This window comes from Penicillium mononematosum (genome assembly GCF_028829835.1).
Source record: "Penicillium mononematosum strain IBT 11891 chromosome Unknown utg000003l:1.0-8172316.0:1.0-8177699.0, whole genome shotgun sequence".
Lineage (NCBI taxonomy): Eukaryota > Fungi > Ascomycota > Eurotiomycetes > Eurotiales > Aspergillaceae > Penicillium > Penicillium mononematosum.
Window position 1 is genome coordinate 453184 of NW_026643273.1, and position 26554 is coordinate 479737.

Genomic DNA, 26554 nt, shown 5'->3' on the forward strand with positions numbered 1-26554 from the left:
GTGTTTCCACTTTCACCCCGGCCATTGAAGGGCCGAACGGTTTAACGCTTATCACTGCATTTCCATATCAGTCGAGGCCTCACAGCATACCGCAACGATGCCTCACCGTGCTGCCTCTCCCGCAGAGTCGGAGGTCGAATTCGACATCACGAAATCCCTTTTTGAAAATGACAGCGATTCCGATGACGGCGCAAAGCCACCCCTCAAGAAAAAATCCCAGAAGCCCGATACCAACGAAACTCTTGACTTCCTAAACGAAGACGATGGCGATGCGGCTTTCATTGCGAACTCGCAGGCGTCCGCCAACCGGAAGGGCGCAAACCTCAAGGGCCGTACTGTGAAGAAGGGAGGTGGTTTCCAGGCAATGGGTCTCAGCATGACTCTGCTGAAAGCAATTACCCGCAAAGGATTTTCCGTGCCTACTCCGATTCAGCGAAAGACTATTCCCGTGATCATGGACGACAAGGATGTGGTTGGCATGGCTCGAACTGGTTCCGGAAAGACTGCCTCGTTCGTTATTCCTATGATTGAGAAGTTGAAGAGCCACAGCACCACGTTCGGTGCACGTGCTCTGATCATGTCCCCATCCCGTGAATTGGCTCTGCAAACCATGAAGGTCGTTAAGGAGATGGGCAAGGGAACGAATTTGACGACGGTGCTTCTCATTGGTGGTGACAGTCTGGAAGATCAGTTCGGCATGATGGCTAACAACCCCGATATCATCATCGCGACACCCGGTCGATTCCTGCACTTGAAGGTTGAAATGGACATGGATCTCTCCAGCATCAAGTATGTTGTCTTCGATGAAGCCGACAGACTGTTCGAAATGGGTTTCGCCGCTCAGTTGACCGAGATTTTGCACGGCCTCCCCACCAACCGCCAGACTCTTCTCTTTTCCGCTACGTTGCCCAAGTCACTTGTCGAATTCGCACGCGCTGGTCTGCAAGAGCCAAGTCTGATTCGTCTGGATACGGAAAATAAGGTCTCGCCTGATCTACAAAATGCTTTCTTTGCTATCAAGTCATCAGACAAAGAAGGTGCCCTACTACACATTCTGCACGACATTATCAAAATGCCTACCGGCGAAACAGATATTGGCATAAAACTACGCCAAGAAGCCGAGAATCCCTCACGGAAGCGCAAGAGATCGGATGTCCGTCTCCCGAGCGGCTTCAAGGAGTCACCTACCAAGCACTCAACCATCGTGTTCGCTGCGACTAAGCACCACGTCGACTACCTCTATTCTCTTCTCGTTGAGGCAGGGTTTGCCACCTCCTATGCCTACGGTTCCCTGGATCAGACTGCTCGTAATCACCATGTTCAAAACTTCCGATCTGGCATTTCAAATATCCTGGTCGTCACCGATGTGGCCGCCAGAGGTATTGATATTCCTGTTCTTGCCAACGTCATTAACTACGACTTCCCCTCACAGCCCAAGATCTTCATTCACCGTGTGGGTCGTACAGCCCGTGCCGGCCAAAAGGGTTGGAGTTACAGTCTTGTCCGCGACAAAGATGCCCCATATCTTCTGGATCTTCAGCTGTTCTTGGGACGCAGACTAGTTCTCGGTCGTCAATATGGCACTGATCTCAACTTTGCAGAGGATGTTGTCGTGGGAACGCTGTCGAGAGAGGCTATCTCTCGCTCTTGCGAATGGGTACAGAAGGTGCTCGACGATGATGTAGATATTTTCGGACAAAAGCAAGTGTCTCAAAAGGGAGAGAAGCTATACCTACGCACCCGCAATTCGGCCTCCGCCGAGAGTGCGAAGCGGGCAAAGGAGGTTGTCTCTTCTGACCACTGGGCCGAAATTCACCCGCTCTTCAACGACGCAACCAGTCAGAGGGAAGTAGAGCGAGAGAGTATGCTGGCCCGTATTGGTGGTTACCGACCCCATGAAACGATTTTCGAGGCGAACAACCGACGAGGCGGCAAAGTGGCTGACAACGAGGCCGTTGACACCATTCGCCGAATTCGCACCACTGTCGAGAACAAGAGAAAGCGGGCGGATGCCAAAGCAGAGGCCGAGATGGCAGCACTTGGAATGCCCACTCCTGGCGAGGATGGTGAGGTTGAGGACGATGATATCCCCGAGCAAGCCGGCGAGAACATGTCAGAGGCATCGGACGATGAACTCGAGGTCACGTTCTCTTCCTACAACTCCAAGCCCAAGCAAGGAGAGAAGAAAGACGCAGCCGCGGCATTCCAGAACCCCGATTATTTCATGGGCTACACACCTCAGCACAACGACATGGCCGAAGACAAAGCCTACGGTGTGCACTCTGGTACCAACTCGAACTTTGCCAGCGACTCGCGCAACGCGACGATGGACCTCAACGGCGATGAAGGCAAGCGCGGGTTCGGCGAAGCGCGCTCCATCATGCGCTGGGACAAGCGACACAAGAAGTACGTTGCGCGCCAGAACGACGAGGACGGCTCCAAGGGCAGCCGACTGGTGCGCGGCGAGAGTGGAGCCAAGATCGCGGCCAGTTTCCGCAGCGGTCGCTTCCAAGCCTGGAAGAAAGGCAAGCGCGTGGATCGGATGCCTCGTGTTGGCGAGGCCGAGACGCCTGCTATGAACAATGTCAACTCGCGCATGAGCAGTGGGCGATTCCGACACACGCAAGACCGGGCGCCTAAGCGGGCTGATCCTCTACGTGGCGACTACGACAAGATGAAGAAGAAGAACGAGGCAGCGCGGGAACGCCAGCACGAGAAACTTGGTGGTGCGGCGTATGGTGGAAAGAGCGAGCTGCGGTCTACGGATGATATTCGCAAGGCGCGGAAGCAGCAGCAACAGCGTCGCGATAAGAATGCTCGGCCGTCGAAGAAACGGTAATGGATTAGGGGGATGGAAAAAAAATTTACTGTAGAATAGACGTCTATATTGAAGAGATACCACAATTTGTGTTCGGAGATTTTACTTAGTCCTCCGTAGTCATCCAAAGTATGAATCCGGAATTTAGGAACCGCCCAGTTCACCACATGGGAAAGAAGTTGTGTACCTAGACTCGATGCTGTACGAAGACAGATTGAAATCTTGGCCAACTCAACATTGGAACTTGGCGATGCAGGCCATCACGTTTAAACTGTGCATCATGGGCAGTGATCAAGATGTGATATCAGCCCAATCACGCCCTAGTGGACTCGGACCCCTTTAAGTCACCGTTTAGAGGGTGTTCATCTGAATGCCCGGGTAGTTCGCAGAATTGCATTTCGAATTAAAGGTAATAGAAACTACAATATATATACTCCGTACTCCGGTAGAGACTATGGACTCGACTATTGACAGTCATTTTTGACGTTGAGACTAGGAGAATTCCACAGTCCCGAATAATCTCCGTATTAACCGGGACTATTTAACGCTAAGAAATCGGCGAATTTTGATCTGATCATTAATTAATTTATTAAATGATTAATAAAATAATAAATAGTGTCTATTAGTCTATTAACCTGACAAATTAATAAAAGTCCACCCGTGGACTTGTAGAGACTATACCGGGAAGGGTAGGAGTTCTCGAGTTAAACTGAATAGGGTATATAGTACAAATAGTACGAATAATGAACATCATTATGATTGGCCGATTCCCAAATCAACCGGTATAATTGTATAATTGTACAGACTATTTAATCCTGCATGAACGGGGTGACAGACCCCTTGCTGCTCCGCGTGCCGCATGTTCCACACCCCTTTTCCCCTAGTCTTATCGGATCCTGCCGAGTTTATACATTATTGTTGTATCCGTACTCGGTAATATCATATAATATACCTTATATAGTATATAGTATATACGGAGTACGGAGTACCGTATATTGTACTCTAGTGTCCCATAACGTACCCTCTTGACGTAGACACTGGAATCCTGCAGTTCTGAAGCCAGGGATGATCGTCAGCAATGCGCACGCGCAGAGGCAAAGGGCAATGTGATCGAATGTGATCGCCCCCGGCGGCAGAAGGCTGCAGCCACATCTCTGTTGGGGTCCCCGGAAAATATAGTCGATACCGAGATATTGTTTCTTTTGGACCCTAGACCTCTTAAGACCCTTTATCTCGTCCATACAGATAACCATTCGAAAGGTCCGAGTCCAGAGAAAAAAAGAACGGTGGGTACCACAGGAAACTAATTGTTGTGTATCACGCAAACTATTTCCAGAAAATACTCAAAAGCAAAAAGGAGAAAAAGGAGAAAAAAGGGACCTGCAGTTGTCCGACTGGAAGGTCCAAACCCTGTGAGACCTTTTTTTCTCTGATCTACGGATTGTAACAGTAACCCCTAGACGGAGCATAAAAGCCAAAGGATTCGGTCATACAATATACAATGATTTTCCCGGGATCGGAGAATAAGGGAAATTGTGTTTAAAAGGGTTGAAAGGTTTTTAGGAGGATTTAAAGGGTTTAAGCGGGAGATCATTGAAGTGCCGGGAGATTTTGTGGAGTTCGAAATATTCGGATTCTGGACTATTAATTGGCTTAAAAATTAGAATATTAGAATATTAAGAAAATTAAATGGGACTAAACATCAAAGACAAGTCAAAAGAACATTTTATAGTAAAAGGTAATAGTGCAGACCCCGACTGCAACCCTAACAAGAAACAATCAAGTTACCTAGGTATCTAGGTAGGTTACTCTCTTATTATGTACTCCGTACATACCCTCCCATGTTATATATTCTAGATTAAATAAAAATACGTACTTGTCCTCCCGTACTCCGTACTAGGAATGCACATCCAACGCCGAGGTCGACTATTGGCAATGGCTGCGGGCACCGACGTCGATCCGTCAATCTTCCACCTTGCTTAGTCCTGATTTGGTATACACTGCCCCTCTCCAAACGGGATGGGAAAAAAAAACCCTTGGAATAAGGAAAGGGAAAAAAAAAAGAAAAAAAATTTAAGGGAAAAAAAGAACTCTCCTTTCACTAGCGGAATCCAATCCCTTCCCTTTTTACCCGCTCTTGAGGGGTGTCACTGACAGTCTGGTTAATGCACCTGGACAAGCCACCCCAAAGGTCTAGATAGGAGAGGGGGAAGAGAGGGGGGGAAATAGAGATATTCTATAGTTATTCTCTTTCTTTAGTTCCCATCTCCTCCGTATTACGGAGTAACTCAAAAGACAGGAGCCTAAGGAGGGGCACCGTTAAACCCATTATTCCCCAATGATCTACCTGGTGAAGATCAAGTCTATCAGTTTACTAGCGTCTGCATTGACCACTACTCTCTACTCCGTACGGAGTAGTACACTTGATCAAATTCTCCCAAGTTCTGACTATCGAACGCCTTGGGAACATAGTGGGGGGGGTGTACGGAGTACTTTTTTTTCCCTTTCCCGTACATTTCTCTCTCCTTTAACAAAAATACAAAGGAACGTGGGACGTGTGATCAAGAGGTAAGGCGTGGGGGCTTTGACATTTTACCTGATCCTAGCTCAATGATCGACCGCCATCCTGCAATAAGTCGCCCTGGGAAGACATGCGTATGAGTAACCCTGTGCCCTGCTGTCATCTAGAAATCTCCCATGCAGTCTATTTTCTGACTCCTCCAATAGCGGATCGCTCCATTGATTATAAGCTTGGGTTCTCGGCATTGGACCTTTGATGACTTATTTCTTTTCGATATTTCTCCCTACACCGCGCTTTCTATTTCTCCTAGGTACTCCCTGATCTATTGGCTCAGACATGCTGCCTCAAAGTACCACGAAATTTAGTCCCTATTTGTGACTTTGAACATCTAGGAAAAGAAAAGAGGGAGCACAAAAAAGAGAAAAAGAAAAAAAGAAAGCGAAAAAGAAAAAGAAAAAGAAGCATTTGCCCCGTGGGCCCTTTCCCTTTCCTGTCCGACACCCGATGCAATCACTCGTGCTTCACCCTCCGAGCCTCAGTATCCCCCAGTTCGGACAACGATTCAACCAGGGCCCAGAGCGGCCGTTGAATCGATCTTGGTCCCCCAATGCTCGAGGGTGTAGCCCCCGGGCTCCTTTACACCATCAATCTATGTCTGGATCCCCTCCAGCAAAACCCTCGGAGCTATCCGCAGAGAGCAAGCCTCGGGGATATCCTTCCTCTCCTGTAGTTACGGCTGAGCGGTCTGCTGTGCCTGCATTGGATCTATCGCAAGCACCGGTTAATGAGCCACTGCCACGGTTGGGATATAACGAACAGGGGCCGGTATATGCTGGATCTCCACTGCCAGGAGCAGGAGCACCGCCATGTCCACTCCCAACACTGGACCCAACGCATCCCGCAGGTCGCTCACTGGCACAGAAATCAACCCGACGCACAAAAGCCCATGTGGCATCGGCTTGTGTCAATTGCAAGAAAAAGCACCTTGGATGTGACCCAGCTCGTCCGTGTCGACGATGTGTACTTGCTGGAAAAGCCGTAAGTGTTGAGAAAAGCCCCAACCGTGGAATCGCAACTAACGAGCAGGGGGAAAAGTCAACATGTGTGGACGTCACGCACAAAAAGCGAGGACGACCCCCGTTGAAAGCAGAGGATTCGTCACTTAGGTCCTATACCACACATTTGGATAACCCGACTATTCCTGCAGAGGCCCAACCAACCATGCCCCCGCGGCGGACCATTATGCACCGGGCCACGTCTTCACGAGAACTACGGCCCATGACGGATCTACAGGGATTGGGAGATGTAAGTTCAGGAGTACGGACACCACATCGGTGGTCGGCTTCGGTATTTCCTCTGACACGGCCTATGGACCCATCCCCTACCGTCCCGGGGGGTATGATTCGACGCCCATTCTCTTCATCCGGACCACCGTCGCATACAGTACCCACACATCCACATGTACCTTCACCATACATGCCAATGGCAGGGTTCAATCCGGCCCTGAAAGTCAACACCATGCATGGTGGCATGGAGCGACGATTCCCAGCATACGGCGTCCCAGCATTGCCACCGCCAACATCACCCCCTCAACATCAGCCGCCCGTCGGCATCCCCTTCCTACCGTATACTGAGACACCTGGCAATCCTATCCGCACAACGAATGATCCGCGAGTATCGCTATCACCTCGGGACCCATATAACATCGAATCCCCGGTCCGGCTCCCTCCAATCCACCAGGCCACAGCCGGACCACCCCCTCCCCACCATGTCCATCGCCTGAGCGACCCATACCCGATGAACTGGACTTTCCCGGGCCGAGAAGAACCCCTCCACGACCCCCGCTCTCTACCTCTCCACAGATCTGCAGGCCCAGCCTTCAACTACTCCCTCCCTCACCAACGCTCCTCCTCCATCACAAGCGCAACCATGGACCCTACACCCCGCCACCTCGGGCCAGTGGAATTGCCATCCCCGATCCAGATGCCATCCGCCAACTCGCCTTCCATGACGAGGGCTGATCCACCCAGCACCGGGGCTGAAGGTCAAGATAACAGACCGATCAAACGGCGCAAGATGGCTTTGGATGATATGGTCAACGGCTGATAACGGCTGATAACTGCACTTCTCTCGATCCCATCTGCAACCTGATACTGATACTAATCGGAGGCTGGAGTTCCTCCTTGTATTGTATAATCATACTGTTGAATCCCCGTGGTAGGGTCTACGGGGACTAATCATTTCCGTGTACGGGTCTTTCGGTGCGAGCACTGAGCAAGTGACTCCATGGACAGTTTGGTTTCATCTCATTTCGTGGTTTAATCCCGTTCCATATCTCTCCGTTTTGTTTTCAAAATGCAGGACATGAAAAGCATACGTCTCATTTCCCGGTGTTTTCCTTTTTCCTTTTTTTCCTTTTCCTTTTTCGCTTTTCCTATGTTATTTGCCAGGATATCCCAACCGCATTGTTTCCTGGTTCTGCTTCTGCATTTGCAATTATCCATCCCATCTCCTCATGTATCTCCGATTAACTTGTCTCTGGACAAAACAGAAGATGGGCTAGTTGAGGATCTCTTTGTCTACCATCTATCTCCTTTGTCATATCTCCATCTCATTTGTCATGCATCTCATTTGTCGATCTTTGATTCCCCTTCTCGCGAGTACCCCTATAGTTGATGCGCGATTTTTTGTCCCCAGGATATCATGGCATGGCGTTTCGCGGCGAACATGGGGGTGGTCTTGCATTGGCTTTTGTTCTTTATTTTCTTCTTTTTTGGCGTATATGAATTGTATGAATTGTCATTTTCAACTTGGTTTAGCTTTTCTGGCTTTGTGTCTGCGCGTTGTAGCTATCTGTATACATGTGTAGGTGTATGTATATACATGTAGGAACTGAAAGACGACTTTCTATTCAGTCTCAGACCTGGTCTATATCATTGTTCTATAGGGTGATGGAGGATCTTATTTTTCTTTTTTACATAGAGATGGATAGAGCATATACAGCTTTTGCTTTAATGCCAGTCATGAGAACAACAACGAAGGCCATCCATGGATGAGGTTTGCCGGCATAATGTAACTTCCAGATCAAGGATTTTCCTATATTTAGTCACTTGCTTCAGTTCATTTTCATTTGGACAACATCCAGGGAATTGCCGACTTATCTACCTTGCTTCGAAATCAGAACAATTAAAACCTATCACGATCTGGGCAAAAAGTAACTCGGGCAATGATATCATAGAAATTGTACGAGCAAAAAATATTAAAAAATGCACTAAGAGGGAATCGAACCCCCGGCACAACATAACTTGTAGTCAAAGACCACTGGAAGTGTTATATGTTACCACTACACCATTAGTGCTTGTTATGATATTTCGTTACTTATTTGATTTATAACCTGATTTACTTTCAAATGATGCATACCTTTGACTATTGGGTTTGCGCACTGTCGGGATCTACGTATAGGAATTATTTGCTGTAAATGCCAAGACGGATGTCAGTAAAGTTGTAATTGCAATAGCTGTAACTTATTCGTGGTAAAGTGTGGTCGGAAATATTATCCAGGTGTCATTCTTACTATGGCTTCAGACTAATATATATCACCGGCATTTTACTCTAATATGTATGTCAATTTGACAAAACAACAATTTAATTTCGAGTGAGGGAGCAAATAACAGAACCTCCAATACAAACCAATGGATCAAATTACTAGGTTCCAGAAGTATCGCTGCAAGGCGGCATTGTGCATGAGAAATTTGCTAGGTAAACGCGTGGTGAGACAAAGACTCCAGAGATAAAAACCCGCCATTTTCCTCCCATCGACCTTTCCTATTCCCCACTCTATTCCTACATAATCTATACTACCATAGTTGGTATATATGTCCCTTCCGTCACTTGTGACAGGACATTTAGCTCGAAACCAAGAAACAAGCACCCTGAGGAGGTGCACGACCAAGTCAGATGGCGTCTCCCCCGGCAGAAGAGGGATAATTTCCCTCTACATCTGCCTCCCGGAGCGACCCAATCATCCATGTGGTCTCCTTCGAGAATTATTGTCTTCTCGCAAGCGACGTGCCATTTGACTTGGTCATGCACCTCCTTGGCGTGCTTGTTTCTTGCTTTCGAGCCAAATGTCTTGTGACGAATGATGGAAGGGACGTATGTAATGATGATACAGAATCCCCTAGCACATTGTATGTCAAATAGTTTGACAATTTTATGGATTTGAGCTTTTCTAAGCCATACTTGCCTCTGGCTACGCAAGGTGTATCGACTCCTCCAACTACCTCTTAGCGATTCACACTCAAACTTCGACATAGATCTAGGGCATCGAGGAATAACTCTGCCATAAGAGATTTATCTATAATATGATAAACGTATAGTAAAGCACAATAAGAAGTGATTAGACATAATAGACATCATTTCAATGCAACTACAACATAAGCGATATGGCAATTCCACATTCACGTCATAAGATGCTCCATAAGATGCTCCACTCCATATCACTCTTCCCCATTTAAAAATAAAGAACAGTGCTCCAATTTGTCGGACTTAGTGATTCCCGTAATAGCATCCATGGGTCTGTTCTGCGCTAAATTAAAATAGGAAATTTCTGCGTATTCGCGCTCCCAATATGTATTTTCAGTCTCCAACAACCTAAGTCCGCAAGAACGAGACCAATCACTGATAGATATATCAATATTTGCATCGGTTCTAGGCTGCCAGTTTTAATACCTAGTTTATATCTAGTGTCCCTCGCAACGTAGCTACCACCCAAAACGAATACGACGTCGCTCTACTGCGCCTTCGCGTGGGCTATGGAGTTCGATCTCTCTAACGCAAAGCCCATCAAGGCTCGGCGAACGCATCGGAAGTCGCGGCTAGGTTGCGCCAATTGCAAGAAACGTCACATAAAGGTAGGCCTCTTGCTGTTATATTTCCCAGATCCTTTTCAGTTGAGCCCTTATTTCACCTAACTTTGTGCCTTAACACATTTCCAATTCACCATATTCTCATCTTGTATACACGCGTATCATCACTATGTTGGGAATACTGCAAGCGCTATTTTGCTTCCGTCAACGATACATCGAGCTACCCAAAGCTGACCCGGTTCAGTGCGACGAAAAAAGACCAGCCTGCTCCAACTGTTCAAGCCATCGGATCGAGTGCGGGTATCACGACACTGCAGAGCCAGTCAGATCACAAACCCCAGAATCTGCCACTGAGCGGCCATGTCTGAGTCGACACCGAAATTATCGCCATGCCGCAGGCAGACTCAAACACTCTTTCAAACTATCCAAGATTCAGCCACCGCAATATACCAAATCGACTGGAATACAAAGTAGCCTGTCATCGGGCTTGACCAACGCCATTTCCCTGACCGACCTACAACTCCTACACCATTACACAATCGACACATACCAGACCATGACGACTAGTCCAGATCTCCAGACGATGTGGCAGAAAACCCTCGTGCAATGGGGGATTGAATTCCCATACATTCTACATCTCATTCTCGCTCTATCTGCCCTCCATCTGGCCCACGAACAGCCAGATCTCCAAGAGCAATACATCCAACAAGCCGACGACCATTTCAGTTTCGGAGTCCGATCAGTTACAAGCGTGTTCTCCGAGCTGAACGCCGACAATTGCCAGAGAGTTTACATGTCCGCCGTTATGATATGTTTTATATACTTCGGCAGAGGCCCACGGCCAGGACAATACCTCATCTTCAGCGACAGCGGACCGGCCGAGTGGGTGGTTCTTATGCGCGGAGTGCGATTAATTGTTATGTCTCACCGTGCGAAAGTCTTCAGTGGGGTTCTCGAGATAAGACCCAATAACCAGAGCCGGGACCTGACAGCCGAGATGCGCGATGGATTGCACGAACATACCATCCATACGGAAGCAGTCAGACAACTCGTTGAGAGGGATATGCCCGACGATGAAACCCGTAGCAGACATCTGGCTGTTATTGAGGATCTCTTCGAAATCATGCGCGAGGTTTACGAGAGACGATCTGGCGGGTCTTCTGGTGTGGACTTGATGGATCTTGTAATGGGATGGTTTTATCGTCTTTCTGAAGAGACGATTGGATTTTTAGAAATGAAGGAGCCACACATCCTTGTAATACTGGCGCATTGGGCTGTGCTTCTGAAATACATGGACTCGGCGTGGTTTATGGATGGCTGGGCTGAACATATGCTATCGGGGATTTCTACGTATCTGCATGAGGGCTTTCGTCCGTGGATTAAGTGGCCGTTGAAAAAGGTGTACCAAACTCAGATTGAATAGTTTTGTATACCGTTGAATCCAATACATTGGAGGGATATTTTACGTGTATACTGAGAGTGCTGAACACCTTGATACCACAGTTTTCAAGTCGATCAAATTCCTACTCACCAGAAAGAAGCTCGGAATATCCGAAAATATTAAAAATTCTGCCTAGGCTATGAAACGACCAGGGTTCCCTTTTACCTGCCCAGGTGTAAATCAGAGCAAATAAGCATGTCCAGGTGGAACGGATCGGGTGGGTCCGCCGCAACGCGTATTCGTTCCAAAAGTTTCCTAATCAGGTAATGGCCACAGATCGTCGAGGAATAGGGCATTTAAACTTGGTTTAAAAATAGGCGGGCCGTCTCATAAAGGCTTGACAATTCCTTCACTTGTATCTAGAGTATCCGTTAACCTTTACCATCGATTTCTCTCCTTCACAATGGATATCGACTTCCACCCCGGTGTCAACGGGTCCAAGCCATATGTCATCTTCTACCCATATACGCCCTCCGAAACAGCAGGCTATGCATTCATGGCCATGTTTGGCGTCATGACGATTGTCCATATTGTCCTGATGTTTCCATATCGCGCTGCATATTTTATTCCTCTTGTTCTGGGAGGTGTTTGTATTACTCCCCCGTCCGTAAGGTGCTAGATTGGAACCCGACTAACACAATCTTAACCAGGTGAAGTATTCGGATACTACGGCCGAGCATTATCCCACAAAGACAGAACAGATATCGGCTCATGGGCCCTCCAAGAAATGCTCATCCTTTGCGCCCCGCCTCTCATCGCCGCAACAATCTACATGGTCCTCGGTCGAATCATTCGTTCCTTCGGCGCAGAACATCTAGCCAGCATGACCCCTAAAAAAATCACAGTCATCTTCGTATTGAACGATGTACTCACTTTCTGCACGCAATTAGGTGGTGCGGGTGTCCAAGTCACCGGAGACCCGGATGTCATGGCCGTCGGTAAGAAGGTCGTCCTAGCAGGTCTGATCTTCTCCCTAGCTGTGTTTGCCTTCTTCATTTGGATTGCAGCGACCCTGCAGCGACGACTTGAGCAAAACCCTACCGAGATTTTGACCATGCACGACATTCATTGGCGGCGGTACATGCTGGCTTTGTATGTTGCCTGTTTTGCATTGATGATTCGAAATCTTGTCCGGACGATTCAGTTCGGGGCGGATAAGAGTTCGGACGTCAATCAAAAAGAGTTGTATATCTATGTTTTTGATGGATTTCTTATGTTCTTTTCTATGCTTGTGTTAGTTGTCTACCATCCCGGTCTCCTAATCAAAAAGGCTCGTCGAGCGAGGAAGGTTTCTGATTTTCATGAGCCTCTGACGAGTGAGAACCGGGTGCCGGATATTGAGTTGACTCGGTATTAGCCATGGATGATGGCAGCCTGGAATGTGCTGGTCACTATCTTGATTGCTGGTTCGCTTTTGATATTTCCTCTCTTCACGTTTACGAAGCTGTATAGGCGCCATGGGTCAAAACCCACGTTGCATTGTGAGGGACTTAGATGATGGCGCATGAGTCTTTTTTTTCTTTTCTTTTTTTTTCCGTTACGCATTTCTACTGGGAAAAGAACAACAAAAACAAAAACATACAACAGTGAGGATTCGCTACTGGTCACCCACCCAACTACTAACTTACCGGCATGTGGCTTATATACCCTTATTCCGTAACAAATTAGAAGCGCTCCATGACTATCTGCTCGAAAAATCCGGTCTTTACCTAGATAAGATGGTCGTTTTCCTCTAGTATAAGTTCTAGGCTCGGGTTACCACGTCTAGTATTAGAAGGGCCCTTATTGCTAAAGGTTGGTCTAAAAAGACTGCTCGAAACAGGGCTAAGGAGCAGAATGCCGATCTGCGGGAATGGTATCTACACAATTTATCGGACTGTCACTCGTATCACTTAGTATACCTTGATAAATCTGGATATAATAAACTGGTTGGATTCAGGCGGACAGGTTGGTCACCGCTTGGCCAGGCTCCTGTGCAGGTATCACAATTCCACCGCGACCAGCGATATCAGATACTCCCTGCGTATGCGAGGCGCGGGCGCGTCAGTCATTGCTTCGACTATGATGTATTGCTTTTGTGGCCTCTTTTCTATCTTGAAGACATGCTGTGATGTAATAGATAGTCTGAGGACGCAAAAAGGACGTGACGGCGTTGCTTTATGTTGTACTCATGTCGGGGCCTGTTGAATAATCGAAAAATCGGTGGGTCGCCACGATTGGCCCGAACTGCGCCCAAAGTTTATGGCTTTGAAATTGGCTGGAGTTGGAGATAACGGGCTCTCATGGTCCGAACGTCATCAACTCATCATCAAGACCGCCGCAACGAGGAATAGAAATCGAATCATCGACCTTAGCTTGCTCCATAATTCTCCATCTCCAACGCTCCGAAATACCTTCATCCGCAGTGTACAGTGTACAGCATACAGCGTACAGCTCTCGCAACATGTCTTCATTCACTCAGCCGACGCCAGTAGTTGCCTGCGGGAGAATACCCGCGATGGGGAAATCAATCTCCCAGAACCTGCTGCCTGAATATGAAGGTTCTTGATATACATTCCTGAAATAAACAAAGTATGGTGCTAATGCTCCTCAGTTATCCACTTCATCCTGTCATATGAGGCTGCAGAGGCTGAGCTCCCGCATCTGCTTGCAGGTCGCGATCCTCAGTCTCGGAGCCCCAATGAGATCGGAACCCACGATTACAGCCGGCCTCCTCGCGCGGTAATCTTCGGTCGCGGCTATGAGCCTCAGCAGGTTGAAGAGCTTAAGAAGAAATTCGCGGGTGTTACTAATGAACCTGTTGCTTGGGTGAGGGGGAACCCAGCGGATTTGCCTGCCGGGGCCGCTGGGCCTGACTATGCTCAGAATATCGCGGCGGAGATGAAGAAGGTGCTTAAAAAATGGAGGGACGGGGGAGGAAAAGATGAGGAGATTTTGGTGTACTAGTTGCTTTGTCGGGGAGAGATTATTTGATGCCTTGCTTTTTGCCAGTTCGAATCTGATCTGGCAGAGGCCAGAGAGAGAGGAGAAGGTTGAATTCTCTATCTGAGAGACTGGCTAATGTACTCGCTAACAAACATGTGAAGCCTGACAAACCAGGTATCCATCTACCTGCGTGTCATAACAGAATCTCACACAAAGTCAAGGGCCGATATCAAGGATATTTGTAAGTGGTCTTGGACTTCGCTAGTTGGTTCCCTGGGCTTCGATCTTTTGGCGTTTATGGGATCGCTGGGCCTGCTCTCTTCACAAGTACTCCCTGTCATGTCATCTCTCGTCGCATTGGTTTCCGCACAACTTATGTGTCAAGACACCACGAGACGCGTTCTGGAATTTGGAGCAAATTTAACTAATTATGAAAGCCTTTGAGCTGTAATTATTGTATTCTAAGGAGGTTCCATCACGAATATGGATGCCGCGCGATAACCGCCTGTGGAGGTTGAATAGGGAGGTTTTGCTGCGTATTAGTCTCTCTAATACTTCGAGTATCGCGCACGTCCATACGGCTAAGTCAAGCAAGTTAGAACCGATTGAGTTCCCTGAGGATTCATTTGAAGCATTCATGCCGAACATACCACAGAGGACAGGATCCTGATATATTGAGCAGCCAGCCATCTACGCATTTCGCATGGTATTGATGATGGCAGGGAAGACTCCGTAGGAGCTCGCCCCCCCCCATGAAATCTTCAGAGCAGACTGCACAGATCGAGTTGCTGCTTCCGCATAAAGCATGCTATTGAAAATTAGATGTGATTGAATGATTGATGGATCCACCTACCGAGCCATCCGGCCTCGATAATGCGAGATTTTGATCGGCAAGCTCTGGACTGAATGTCCTGCTGGACTGACTGCTGCTGGTCTGTTGGCAGGTTATGCCTCTCTCCACGTCAGGAGTAGCGCTGCGTGTTCTGCTGCCGGGGAAGTCCCCAGTTCTGTACGTGGGTATTTCATTCAAAGCTGTTCTCGATAGTGTCTTTCTTCGGCTCCTTCGATAGGAGGCCGGTGTACTAGGGCCCCTGTTATTTAAATTTGAGCCTGGAAATTCGCAGCGAACTCGTCGGGGAGCTTGCAACTTTAAGGTAACAACGACCATGCATAGAAGGACGGGTATGATCGCGATGAAGCAGTAGCCAATGATTTCTCCTGAGGGAAATGTTATTCGGTGCTTCTAATGCTGCTCAACAGGGGAGATGTACCAGGCTGAGGCTCAGGATTTTGATTTTCCATGGGGTGTTCAATGCTAAAGTAACAAGGGGCGTCAGCCTTGCATTTTGGTGTTAAGAGGATACCGTTACTAGCTAGGATACGGTTGTTCTGCATGCCTTATCTTGATTATCTTAATTTTCTTGATTGGCTTTATTGTAGTGTTGCCATACTTGACGTCATCTTGTTCTACAGAGCTACCTCCAGTACGACCTAGTATTCAAGACAAAGCTGTGCATATAAAGTGGGAACCTGCCCCGCATCCACGCACTTAATTTCGAGGTCAGCCAGTTATCTTTCCAGGTTGTGCGGTGGTCTGCGACCCGACCCACTTCAACCGGGGAAAATCACTTGGAACCAAGGGATTTTGACACTACTCCCGGCTCTCACAGAAGAACCTCTATGCTTGAATGGAGTGATGATATCAGTATGATTATGGACCTTGGCATGAACTTCCCACTTTTTTTAATTTTTTTTTTTTTCGGGCGTAGCTTTGGTTCTTAAAGGGACATTAACTGAAGTTTTCTCAAAACATGGGGTTTACGATTGGCTATCGCGGAAAACCAATCATTCACTTTACGAATTCCCACAATAAGCCAGCTTGTAAAAAGAAAGACTGAGCTGGCTAGCAATGGTTCACGTCAAGAGACCGAAAAGTCCGGAGGACCAGGACTGAGCCAGCCTCCTCACTGCTTGTCCTATACTGCAGTCTTAGAACAACTTTCGACGGACGCAGATGACGGGCTGACAAATGCTGAGGCTCGCTCACGTCTGGAAACTTACGGACATAACCGCCTGGAGGAGGGCGAAGGTCTCTCGATTGGGAAAATACTACTGCGACAAATCGCGAATGCGATGATGCTTGTGAGTTCAGCCTGTTTGCCTTAATTTTTTTTAAAGCAGAATTTGGTTTCGTGCCTTTCACATTGCGAAAAATGAAGATCAGTAATGCGCCATTCTAAATCTGTCTGCTGGCAGGTGTTGATCTTAGCAATGGCCGTCAGCTTCGGCATCCAGTCTTGGATCGAGGGCGGCGTTATTGCTGGAATTATTGGGTTGAATATCGTCGTCGGCTTCTTCCAGGAGTACGCGGCAGAGAAGACAATGTCGTCTCTGCGATCGCTGACAACACCCAGCGGGACCGTGTCCAGGGATGGCAGTACGGGTATCATTCCTGCCATTGAAATCGTCCCCGGGGATATTGTCGAAGTGAAGACAGGCGAAATGATCCCGGCTGATCTGAGGTACGGCTGTTACTCGCTACCAGTTGTCTGTAATAGAGAGGTAGTCTGTAATAGAGAGGTAGTCTGTAATAGAGAGGTAGAATCTGTGCTGATGTTCAACGAGCAGGCTGATTGAGGTGATCAATTTCGAGACAGACGAGGCACTCTTGACGGGCGAATCTCTGCCTGTTCAGAAGGACTCTGAGGCAACGTTCGAAGAGGATACAGGGCCTGGTGATCGCCTGAATATCGCATATAGCTCGAGTACTGTGACTAGGGGGCGAGCAAGGGGGATTGCTATTGCAACTGGTATGGACACAGAAATCGGAAAGATCGCTGCGGCACTACGTGCCAGCGGGCAAAAACGCCGACCCGTGAAGCGTGGACCTAGTGGCGAGACTAAAAAGCGATGGCATGTTCAAGCATGGGCGTTAACTGGTACTGACACAATTGGCCGCTTCCTCGGGGTGAATGTTGGGACCCCTCTACAAAAGAAATTGTCCTAGCTGGCAGTTGGTTTATTCGGTATTGCAGTTGTCTTTGCTATTGTGGTGATGAGCGCTAACTACTGGAGGGATAATAATGAGGTGATTCTCTACGCTGTCGTAATAGGGCTTAGTATGATCCCTGCCTGCCTTGTGGTAGTACTTACGATTACCATGGCAGTCGGGACAAAACGGATGGTGCAGCGCCATATTATTGCCCGAAAACTAAGCTCTCTAGAGGCGCTTGGAGCGGTAACAACAAACATTTGCTCTGATAAGACAGGCACATTAACGCAGGGCAAAATGATTGTGAAACAGGCGTGGGTTGCTTTACTGGGAACCTATTCCCTCGAGGGCGGTAGTGAACCTTTCGACCCGACAGTTGGAGAAATCAGCTTTCAGGCACTTGCTCCAAGGAGCATTGTTGAGGAGAAGACGGCTGCAGAGACCAAGAAGCCCGACGAACTGCTTGCCGACAACAAAGAGCTTGAAGACTACCTCAATGTCTGCTCGTTGGCCAATTTAGCACATGTCTACAAGAAGAAGCACGAAGGCGGCGAGGGCGATGAGGGCAATGAATGGCATGCCCGGGGAGAGCCAACTGAGATTGCCATTCAGGTCTTTGCATGTAGATTTTCTTGGGACCGCGACCGCCTGACCAAAGGGGAGGACGCGAAATGGACGCAGAAAGTGGAGTTTCCGTTTGATTCGGATATCAAGCGGATGACCGTTGTTTACACGAATAATGCCGAGAAAAAGTCCGTGGCATTCACCAAAGGCGCTGTTGAGCGCATCCTGGAGAGATGCTCTGAATGTGTCTTCGAACAAAGTTCCCCGCCGAGTAGCCTGTCCGACAATCATCGTGAGCAGATCATGAAGAATATGGAAGCTCTAACACGGTCGGGACTTCGTGTTCTCGCCCTTGCAAAGAGAGATGCTACTCCAGATACGGAGGACCGGGCGGAGGTCGAGAAAGATCTTTGCTTCCTAGGCTTGGTCGGGATTTACGATCCGCCTAGACCCGAGTCCACTAGAGCTGTTGAGCTATGTCACCACGCAGGCATATCAGTGCATATGTTAACGGGCGATCACCCTGGAACTGCAGAAAAGATTGCTCAGCAGGTGGGCATACTACCTGATCTTCAGCAGGTGGCTATAGATGTTGCACGGGCTATGATCTTCACTAGCAACCAATTCGATAACTTATCCGAGGAAGAAGTTGACGCCCTTCCTGTTTTACCCCGAGCCATCGCCCGCTGTGCGCCACAGACTAAAGTCAATATGATCGACGCACTTCATAGGCGCGGGTGCTTTGTCGCAATGACAGGAGATGGTGTGAATGATTCTCCATCTCTAAAAAAAAGCGGATGTGGGTATTGCTATGGGACAGAGTGGTTCAGATGTGGCTAAAGATGCTTCGGACATTGTGCTAACTGATGATAATTTCGCATCTATTCTAAACGCAATTGAAGAAGGTCGTCGGATCTTCGACAATATTCAAAGATTTGTACTTCACCTACTATCAGAGAATGTCGCCCAGGCGTGTACTCTGTTAATTGGCCTCGCGTTTAAGGATGAAAGTGACCAGTCCGTCTTTCCACTATCACCAGTGGAGATCCTCTGGGTTATCATGATTACTTCTGGCCTACCAGACATGGGGCTTGGTATGGAAATCGCGGCTCCGGACATCATGGATCGGCCTCCGCAAAGCGTGCGTTTTATCCTTTTATCCCCCATAACTAAGCTTGTCGACATAACTAACAGGCGCCTCCACAGAAAAAAGGAATTTTCACATGGGAGGTGGTCGTGGATATCCTTGTTTATGGCCTGTGGATGGCCGCGTTGTGTCTCTCGTCATTCTCGCTAGTGATATGGGGTTTTGGCGACGGTGACCTTGGCCTGAACTGTAACAGAGATTTCAATCCACAGTGCGAGCCTGTGTTTCGTGCACGCGCAACAACCTTTATTTCGCTTACCTGGTTCGCCCTATTTCTTGCATGGGAAATGGTTGACATGCGTCGATCATTCTTCCGCATGCAGCCAGACTCGAAGCGGTATTTCACTCAGTGGATGTTGGATGTGTGGCGGAATAAGTTCTTGTTTTGGGCTATCCTAGCAGGTTTTATCTTGGTTTTCCCTGTTGTCTATATTCCTGTTATTAACCATGATGTGTTCAAGCACTCCGGTATATCATGGGAATGGGGTATAGTTGGCGTGGAGACTGTTTTATTTTTTGCCGGCGTGGAAAGCTGGAAATGGGCCAAGCGGATCATTCTCAGAAGATCCAGGAAAGCAAAGCATGAAAGCTCTCCCTCGGAGATAGTCTAGCGCTGCTCTAGCGAAGGGTTTGGGGTGCGCGGTGCTGATGGTAGAAACTCTTCATTATCATGTGTTAGCGATACGAGAACAAGGAGCAGAGTGGAATGACTGTATTGGCATAGACTAACAGAAGACTGGGGAGGAAGAGAGAGAGAGAGGTTGAGAGCGAGGAAGGAGGTAAACATTACTAGCCTGGCAAATCAGGCATCCACAAAAGTCACGTGACTAGAGGCTCAACATCATGTCGCTATTAAAATACGAGGAAAACCACCGTTTGTTTCATAGAACAAATAAACGATTTGCATCTTTTGGCTCTGTTCGCAACGCCGTCTCTTTCGTGGTCGCTTTGGGGCTTGCCGACATTACAACCTAGAACTGTGAAAGTCGCTAATAATTAACCATCCGAACTTTTTATTCCAAACGACATTGACACGCCGAAGGTCTTCGCGGATGCCAACCTTGGAAGGTTGGGCGTTGTGCTTATTAATCATGCCCGACCACCTGGGCAGCCCTCGGGATTGTTGTAGTTAGTGGGAGAACCTTACCATTGTGAATTTCACCAATACGCTCGCCATATTTTGATTTTTGGTCAATCTTTATTTTGGATATCCTGGCGAAAACACGGCGCCAACTGTATCAACGCTGTACTACCACCCAAAAAAAACCCCAGAAACCTACATAAGGTAGTGGTCCGCAGAGCGTTTCGGCCCATAGATCCATGGATCAATGGTGACGGTTCCTACTGAATCATGACTAATCTATCACTTCAGCCCTGGATCCCTCCAGGGCTGGAGTGAACCCGAGTCCGGGACAATTCGGATTCGGTTTGGGTCCCTCTATCCGAGGTCGGGACTACGTATATTCGCGGCCGACCCGGGCGGCGCCCAGGACGGGAGTGCCATGGGAAGTGTTCTCTTTCGGGATTTCGAGGGAAACGAGTCCTTGGCTGACCGGTAACTCCATCGACGGGCTCCCGGAGAACAGCACTTGGCCGGACCATGCCTGCTCGGAGTAGCCTCCTCCGAAGTCGTCCATCATGTGGAATTCGCCGAGAGCAATAGAACCACACCGAGTCCTTTTGAGTCTTCCGGCTGTTCCGAATAGCACCGGGGTCGGTTTCTCCTTCCCCACCACGTAACTTAATCTAGACCTGTCCCCGCACTCACCGTCGCAGATGGCCCCGATAATTCACCGAGTAGCATGCCGATCAGCCAATTTCGTGAGAAACCCCTCGCCCATCTGCGGGCCCTGCTCCCCCTATACATGTTGTTAGCGGAGTGCTGTATATGGAGTACCGAGATTTCCATTGGAAACATATATTGAAGTTCTGGATCAGTGCGCTGCCAAGGCTGAGATATCCCTCAACATCGCCAAGGTTAAACTAGAGATGACCTCACAAAAAGTTAATCCCCCACGCATCTCTTGTTCCCTCCGTGTGTATTCTTCCCTTTCTTCTAATGAAAGAGAACAGTGAAAACAAAGGTTAACGGGGTTTTTATGCGCCAATTCACGTATTTCACCCCAATATAAAGCGAAAAGCGGGCCGATATCTGGCACAGCAGTTTTGCGGGGCTTGGGAAACCTTCCGCGTTTGCGGAGGCGTCTCCACGGGGAAGCGCAGCGGCCCATATAATACAAACTTCTATTGGCTTAGAACTAACCGCAACTGAATCCCGCAAAAAGTTATTCACATTCTTATTCGCAAGTGGCGTCGCATCCTGGGGTGTTGGAGTGGATACGTTGAGTGGCACAACTGGGTCCTGAGGCATTGCGAGGTAGGTTGAGCGCTCAAACTTGCCATATACCTGGCAGCAAACTTTTTTTGTGCCCAGAACAAACTCCACCATCGTCTCCATGGTTACTGGTTCGAAGAAGGTTGGATGGCAGGGGGAAGGACCATTGAAGGGACCGTACCTTGCCGCTCTCCTGAAGGCTACACCATTTCTCCTGTATCTTCTCTTTGGAGGTTTGGGGTGCGTAATTAAACCCCACACGACTACCTTGGCGACAAGATACTCCGTATATTCTCCGCAATCCCAATTAGGGTCTTGAAATGGGTCTGAGTTAATGATTTCTGTGAAGCCTGTCATTGGGCGTTGCTTGGCTTAGCACACGAAGCGCCACAACCTGGCTCTCAAGTACTTAAGCCAATTAGCCTCTGCGCCCACTGTCACATTCATCAAGATTGCACAAGAAGAATCTCTCTTCCGCTGCTGCGTAGTTTGCAACCAGTCATTCATTAAACGGCAACTATGTTATTCAAACGACCCCCCAATGAAAAGGGAGCAGCGTGGCCAGCCATCTTGGTAGGTTTGTTCGCGTCCTTCGGCGGCATTCTCTATGGATACGACACCGGGACCATCTCAGGTATCCAGACTATGCCCTACTGGATCGAGGAATTCGATAGCCCTGACGCAGGTCGCATCGCCCTGATTGTTTCTATCTTGTCGGTTGGCACGTTCGTTGGCGCACTCGCAGCGGGTGTCATGGCAGACATTACTGGCCGAAAATGGGGAATCATCCTGTCAGTCATGCTGCCTTTCAATCTCGGTGTGGCGCTTCAAACTGCAGCTACATCCCAGCCTTTGTTCATTGCTGGTCGCTTTTTCGCCGGTCTCGGAGTCGGTCTAGTCTCCGCCCAGGGTGTGTTGATCAGCGAAAATAGCTTGAGGATCCATTGCTAATTGCTCACAGTTCCAATGTACCAATCTGAGACTCTACCGAAATGGATCAGAGGCGCAGTTGTTGGATGCTACCAGCTTTGCATCACAATCGGCCTTTTCCTGGCCGCTATTGTGAATTATGCCACCCAGCACAGGAAAGATAGCGGTATTTTTCAATGCACGGTCGGACTGAGATTTGATCGAAAAGAACTAACAGGCTCGTAGGAAGCTATCGCATCCCGCTTGCCATTCAATTCGCATGGGCTTTAATTCTGGTGAACTCTCCCTCTTAGCAAAGTGCAGTGCGAGTCAATGCATAACTGACTTGGAACAGGCTGGAGGCTTGCTCTTTCTCCCCGAGACCCCTCGTTTCCTGATCAAAAAGGGCGATGACCCCCGAGCCCGTAAATCTTTGGTTTTCCTCCGCCGCTTGAGTCCTGATGATCCAGATATTGCCGCCGAGCTTGCAGAGTTGAAGAGCAACTGGGAGTATGAACAGTCTCTTGGCTCTGCTTCTTATATTGAATGCTTCAAGGGTACAATGGGTAAACGCACAATTACTGGAATAGTACTTCAGTCGCTCCAACAACTCGTCGGTATCAATTTCATCATCTATTACGGTACAAGCTACTTTGCCGAGAATGTCGACGGCCTGCCCGACTCTTTCATCTTGCAGGTGATCGTCAATTGCGTCAATGTGGTCATGACGCTTCCGGGTCTTTGGGCAATTGACCATTTCGGACGGCGCCCAGTTCTTCTGACAGGGGCACTCGGTATGGGTGTGTCCCAATACATTGTTTCGGCCTGTGGCGCTGCAACTCCGATCACGAATTTCCCTTCACAATGCGCCCAGTTCGCTTTTATTTGTATATACGTGTCTTTCTTCGGTAAAGTGAACCCGACCACGATCCAGAGAACCTTTGCTAACGCCCACAAAAGCATCCACATTTGGTCCCTGCGCTTGGGTTGTCACGGGAGAGATTTTCTCGCTTCAGACGCGTGCGAAAGGTCTTTCCATGACCACTGCGGCGAACTGGTTCTTCAATTGGCTGCTATCGTTCATTACGCCATACCTCACTGGAGCACTCAACCCAACCCAGTCCAACGTGTTCTGGATCTGGGGTAGTTTCTGCTGGATCGCATTCGTGTTCACATACACCATGATCTATGAGACTAAGGGGTTGGCCCTTGAGCAGGTCAATGAGCTCTATGATAATGTTTCGAAGGCTTGGAAGAGCCCTGCTTACCGTTCCGAACTCCGCACGGCCTCTGTTTCTGATATCCACCACGCCAAGTCGATCGATGACGATACAAAGCATTCGGAGGTGGCACTTGAGGATGCTGAAAAGGCCTGATCAGCCAATCAGTCCCCGCAATGGATTCTCGGAGGCCGTCGCAATTAAAGGGAACCATCGATCATCCTTTATAAAGACCAGTTGTACCTACAACATAGCCTGTTTTCTTTTCCAGGTGGTCTCCGAACTTTTTCCGAACTTTTGATAGAATGTTCGAAGTGTTTTTCAATGTTGTATTGGGGTTTTACCGATAACACCATGTCAGTATCACCTTCTCTCACCCGTCGTCTGCGCATTCATAATAGCTTTCAATAGATCGAATGTTATGAAGTATTTTATCCTGGGCGTGGTTGTAGGACTAATCTTGGAAGTAAACATAGAAGGACAGATGAAACGTCGCACGAAGTTGGTCGCAGGCAACAAGGCGACAAGACCCACCAGCTCGGGAGTCATTTCCCCATTTAAAACGCGTGAACCACGTGACACAACAGTGTTTGTGTTGAAGATACTTGTTCCTTGTAGTCTTTGAACGATATTCTCGAGGTTAAGAAACTCGCCTATGAAACTATAACATGGTTCATATGCCAGCTGATCAATATGGAGAGTTCGCAAAAAAAAAAAAGATAATCGTCAGCTGCAGGGTTCGAACCTACGCGGGCGAACCCATTAGATTATGAGACATGAAGGACATAGTCCAGGTAGTTCACTGAGGTGGGGGTTAGTACAGATCGGAATACGAGGAATTCAGGGGATACGAACAGTCTAACGCCTTAACCACTCGGCCAAACTGACTGATTGGATGATTTTGACAACGCTACAAGAAATTACATTTTCCAAAGTCACGAAACATTAAATATACAATTGTAACAGCAGGTATCTCTCAAATAAACTGAGGAAAATAAAAGGCTAAATTGAAGCTTATATGTCTAGGATTAAGTTAAGAGTCGTCTTCGGATATTTGCACATCTCAATACACCAGTCTCCCCTTCTTCTGACGGAAGGCCCTGTGAGACATGACCTTACTTGCCTTATTCACAGTACCCTCAAGTGCCCTCGAATCCAGAAGTGGTAAAAAGAATCCAGAATGGCCAATCAATATTCCTGACATGTGCAAAGAGCAAGTCATTAAACTTCTGACAGTCCCGTTCCTTCAAGAAGGTTGATCCCGGGAACGATGCAGTACCGCAGGGTGTATTCTCCAACAGATACTTAAGCAGCAATAAACCAGTTGTCCAGCGCTCTCCTGGCTGCGTGAGTCGGTCGAGCATCTCCGGCTGTAGGTACACTTTGTCATCGCTCGGTTGGAATTGCAGCAGCTGGCAGATCAAACTACAAACCATCGCCATAACACCAGCTTTGTCTTCGACGTTGTAAACCTCGGGATACCCCCGTACTGGGGTCGTTGGCAGATGTAAGATACAAGTTGAGCTCGAGCCCGGATTGCAGTCCAAATAACGTCAAGGGCGGCAAGTTGGGAGCTCGGCCTGTTTTGAAGGGGCTGACAATCCGAAGTTTGAGAGCATTTCCCGGTGTAGAATCGATCCACGGCTGGAGGTGTTGGCAGATCCACTAAACAAGAACCTTGGTTTTTGTGGTGGTCTAGCCATATTTTATTCCGATATAAAACATGCATCTGTGAATTACTGTGTCGGGCTAGTTTTACCGCTTTAGGTTTAGCCTATATCTCACTCTGCTAGCCATCACTTATGCACCGTTATTACCTTATCGCACTCAGGCATACAGCTCGAAAAGAGAAACCAATATATCAAGAACAATGCTGAGTAAGTCTCATCAAACACTCGAAATACAGTATGATGTGCGACACATAAAATTGAGTGAATGGCAATGGCATGGAACGAGTTGGCTCAAAAATCCCAACTGGTAATCACTATCAAACGTCACCAAGTAGCTTCCCTATAAAACGTCTCTGTGCTATCTCCCGAGCGGATAATTTCCGTCTTTGCCGCACGAGGTTCCTTGGATCCCAGTGACACTCCTTCACGTGGATATGGATAGAAATCCCAGGAGTATACCATGAAAGCAATTGAGAGGCTTAAGCACCTCCGCGCCTCCTACGCTGCTGAGAACTCTCTCCTGCCTTTTTCATCCCCTCTTCCATCTCTCGCCTCTTTCTTGCTTCTTCACGCTTTCGCTGGGATTCTTCTGCTGCCTTTCGCATGCGTTCCTCTTCCTCATCATTGGGGACCTTGATGTAGCCGCCGCTATCAGTCATCTTGTTTCTTGAGAGGGTGGCTATTTATTGAGCTGATTTGTTGGGGTAGCAGAAATAGCTTTGGAAGGAGTCTGGTTAAATTATCAGCCGGTAAATCCCAAGCGTGTCAGAGGCATAGGATCCAAAGCTTTACTGCTTAAACCACAGAACCCGAGAAGGTGATATCTCCATCGTGGAAGAATGTCTGGTTCTGGTCCTACAGTAACGGGAAGTTGGCGGCTTTATATAATCTAGGAGTAGGATAATGCTAATCTGGTATTTCGCTAAGGGAGCGGTGGTTAAAGCAACTCAGCAGTGGCGTACCTGATGTAAGTTTCAAACTTTCCATCAGCTGCTTTGCACATTTCAAGATACAAGGAATCTTCCGGTTTGAATGGCCGTCACTACGCAGCATCGTTCAGCGTAGTATAGTAACCCGTAAATAGGAAGACGGGCAGCTACATATCGCCATTTATTGGCTATCAGTGCGGGAAAATCTATCCCCT

At 48.2% G+C, this 26554-nt stretch overlaps 9 protein-coding genes across 9 annotated transcripts; 7 read left to right on the forward strand and 2 right to left on the reverse strand.

Moving 5' to 3' along the window:
* Window positions 1-97: 97 nt before the first annotated feature.
* On the forward strand, window positions 98-2839 carry N7519_005079 (ATP-dependent RNA helicase DBP10; the record flags this gene model as incomplete). Its single annotated transcript, XM_057291855.1, has 1 exon — window positions 98-2839. One exon carries the CDS (start codon window positions 98-100, stop codon window positions 2837-2839), a length of 2742 nt encoding a protein of 913 aa, XP_057146666.1.
* Window positions 2840-5843: 3004 nt separating this feature from the next.
* Window positions 5844-7445, forward strand: sclB (uncharacterized protein; the record flags this gene model as incomplete). The annotated part of the gene is made up of 1 exon (XM_057291856.1): window positions 5844-7445. The coding sequence occupies one exon, from the start codon at window positions 5844-5846 to the stop codon at window positions 7443-7445; it is 1602 nt and encodes a 533-aa protein (XP_057146667.1).
* Window positions 7446-10376: 2931 nt separating this feature from the next.
* N7519_005081 (Zn(II)2Cys6 transcription factor domain-containing protein) lies at window positions 10377-11630 on the forward strand (the record flags this gene model as incomplete). The annotated part of the gene is made up of 1 exon (XM_057291857.1): window positions 10377-11630. The coding sequence occupies one exon, from the start codon at window positions 10377-10379 to the stop codon at window positions 11628-11630; it is 1254 nt and encodes a 417-aa protein (XP_057146668.1).
* Window positions 11631-12051: 421 nt separating this feature from the next.
* Window positions 12052-13005, forward strand: N7519_005082 (RTA1 domain-containing protein; the record flags this gene model as incomplete). Its single annotated transcript, XM_057291858.1, has 2 exons — window positions 12052-12238; window positions 12299-13005. The coding sequence occupies 2 exons, from the start codon at window positions 12052-12054 to the stop codon at window positions 13003-13005; spliced, it is 894 nt and encodes a 297-aa protein (XP_057146669.1).
* A 1086-nt stretch (window positions 13006-14091) lies between these two features.
* N7519_005083 (uncharacterized protein) lies at window positions 14092-14594 on the forward strand (the record flags this gene model as incomplete). The annotated part of the gene is made up of 2 exons (XM_057291859.1): window positions 14092-14188; window positions 14242-14594. The coding sequence occupies 2 exons, from the start codon at window positions 14092-14094 to the stop codon at window positions 14592-14594; spliced, it is 450 nt and encodes a 149-aa protein (XP_057146670.1).
* Window positions 14595-16373: 1779 nt separating this feature from the next.
* Window positions 16374-19887, forward strand: N7519_005084 (uncharacterized protein; the record flags this gene model as incomplete). The annotated part of the gene is made up of 6 exons (XM_057291860.1): window positions 16374-16715; window positions 16830-17095; window positions 17202-17541; window positions 17581-18892; window positions 18924-19270; window positions 19336-19887. Coding segments are annotated over 6 exons (3159 nt in total), but the record flags the coding sequence as incomplete, so codon positions are not given.
* Window positions 19888-20730: 843 nt separating this feature from the next.
* On the reverse strand, window positions 20731-21734 carry N7519_005085 (uncharacterized protein; the record flags this gene model as incomplete). The annotated part of the gene is made up of 3 exons (XM_057291861.1): window positions 20731-21022; window positions 21071-21135; window positions 21540-21734. The coding sequence occupies 3 exons, from the start codon at window positions 21732-21734 to the stop codon at window positions 20731-20733; spliced, it is 552 nt and encodes a 183-aa protein (XP_057146672.1).
* A 396-nt stretch (window positions 21735-22130) lies between these two features.
* On the forward strand, window positions 22131-23896 carry N7519_005086 (sugar porter family MFS transporter; the record flags this gene model as incomplete). Its single annotated transcript, XM_057291862.1, has 5 exons — window positions 22131-22521; window positions 22573-22707; window positions 22767-22816; window positions 22876-23428; window positions 23481-23896. 5 exons carry the CDS (start codon window positions 22131-22133, stop codon window positions 23894-23896), a joined length of 1545 nt encoding a protein of 514 aa, XP_057146673.1.
* Window positions 23897-24879: 983 nt separating this feature from the next.
* N7519_005087 (uncharacterized protein) lies at window positions 24880-26069 on the reverse strand (the record flags this gene model as incomplete). Its single annotated transcript, XM_057291863.1, has 2 exons — window positions 24880-25229; window positions 25898-26069. The coding sequence occupies 2 exons, from the start codon at window positions 26067-26069 to the stop codon at window positions 24880-24882; spliced, it is 522 nt and encodes a 173-aa protein (XP_057146674.1).
* Between the last annotated feature and the right edge of the window lie 485 nt (window positions 26070-26554).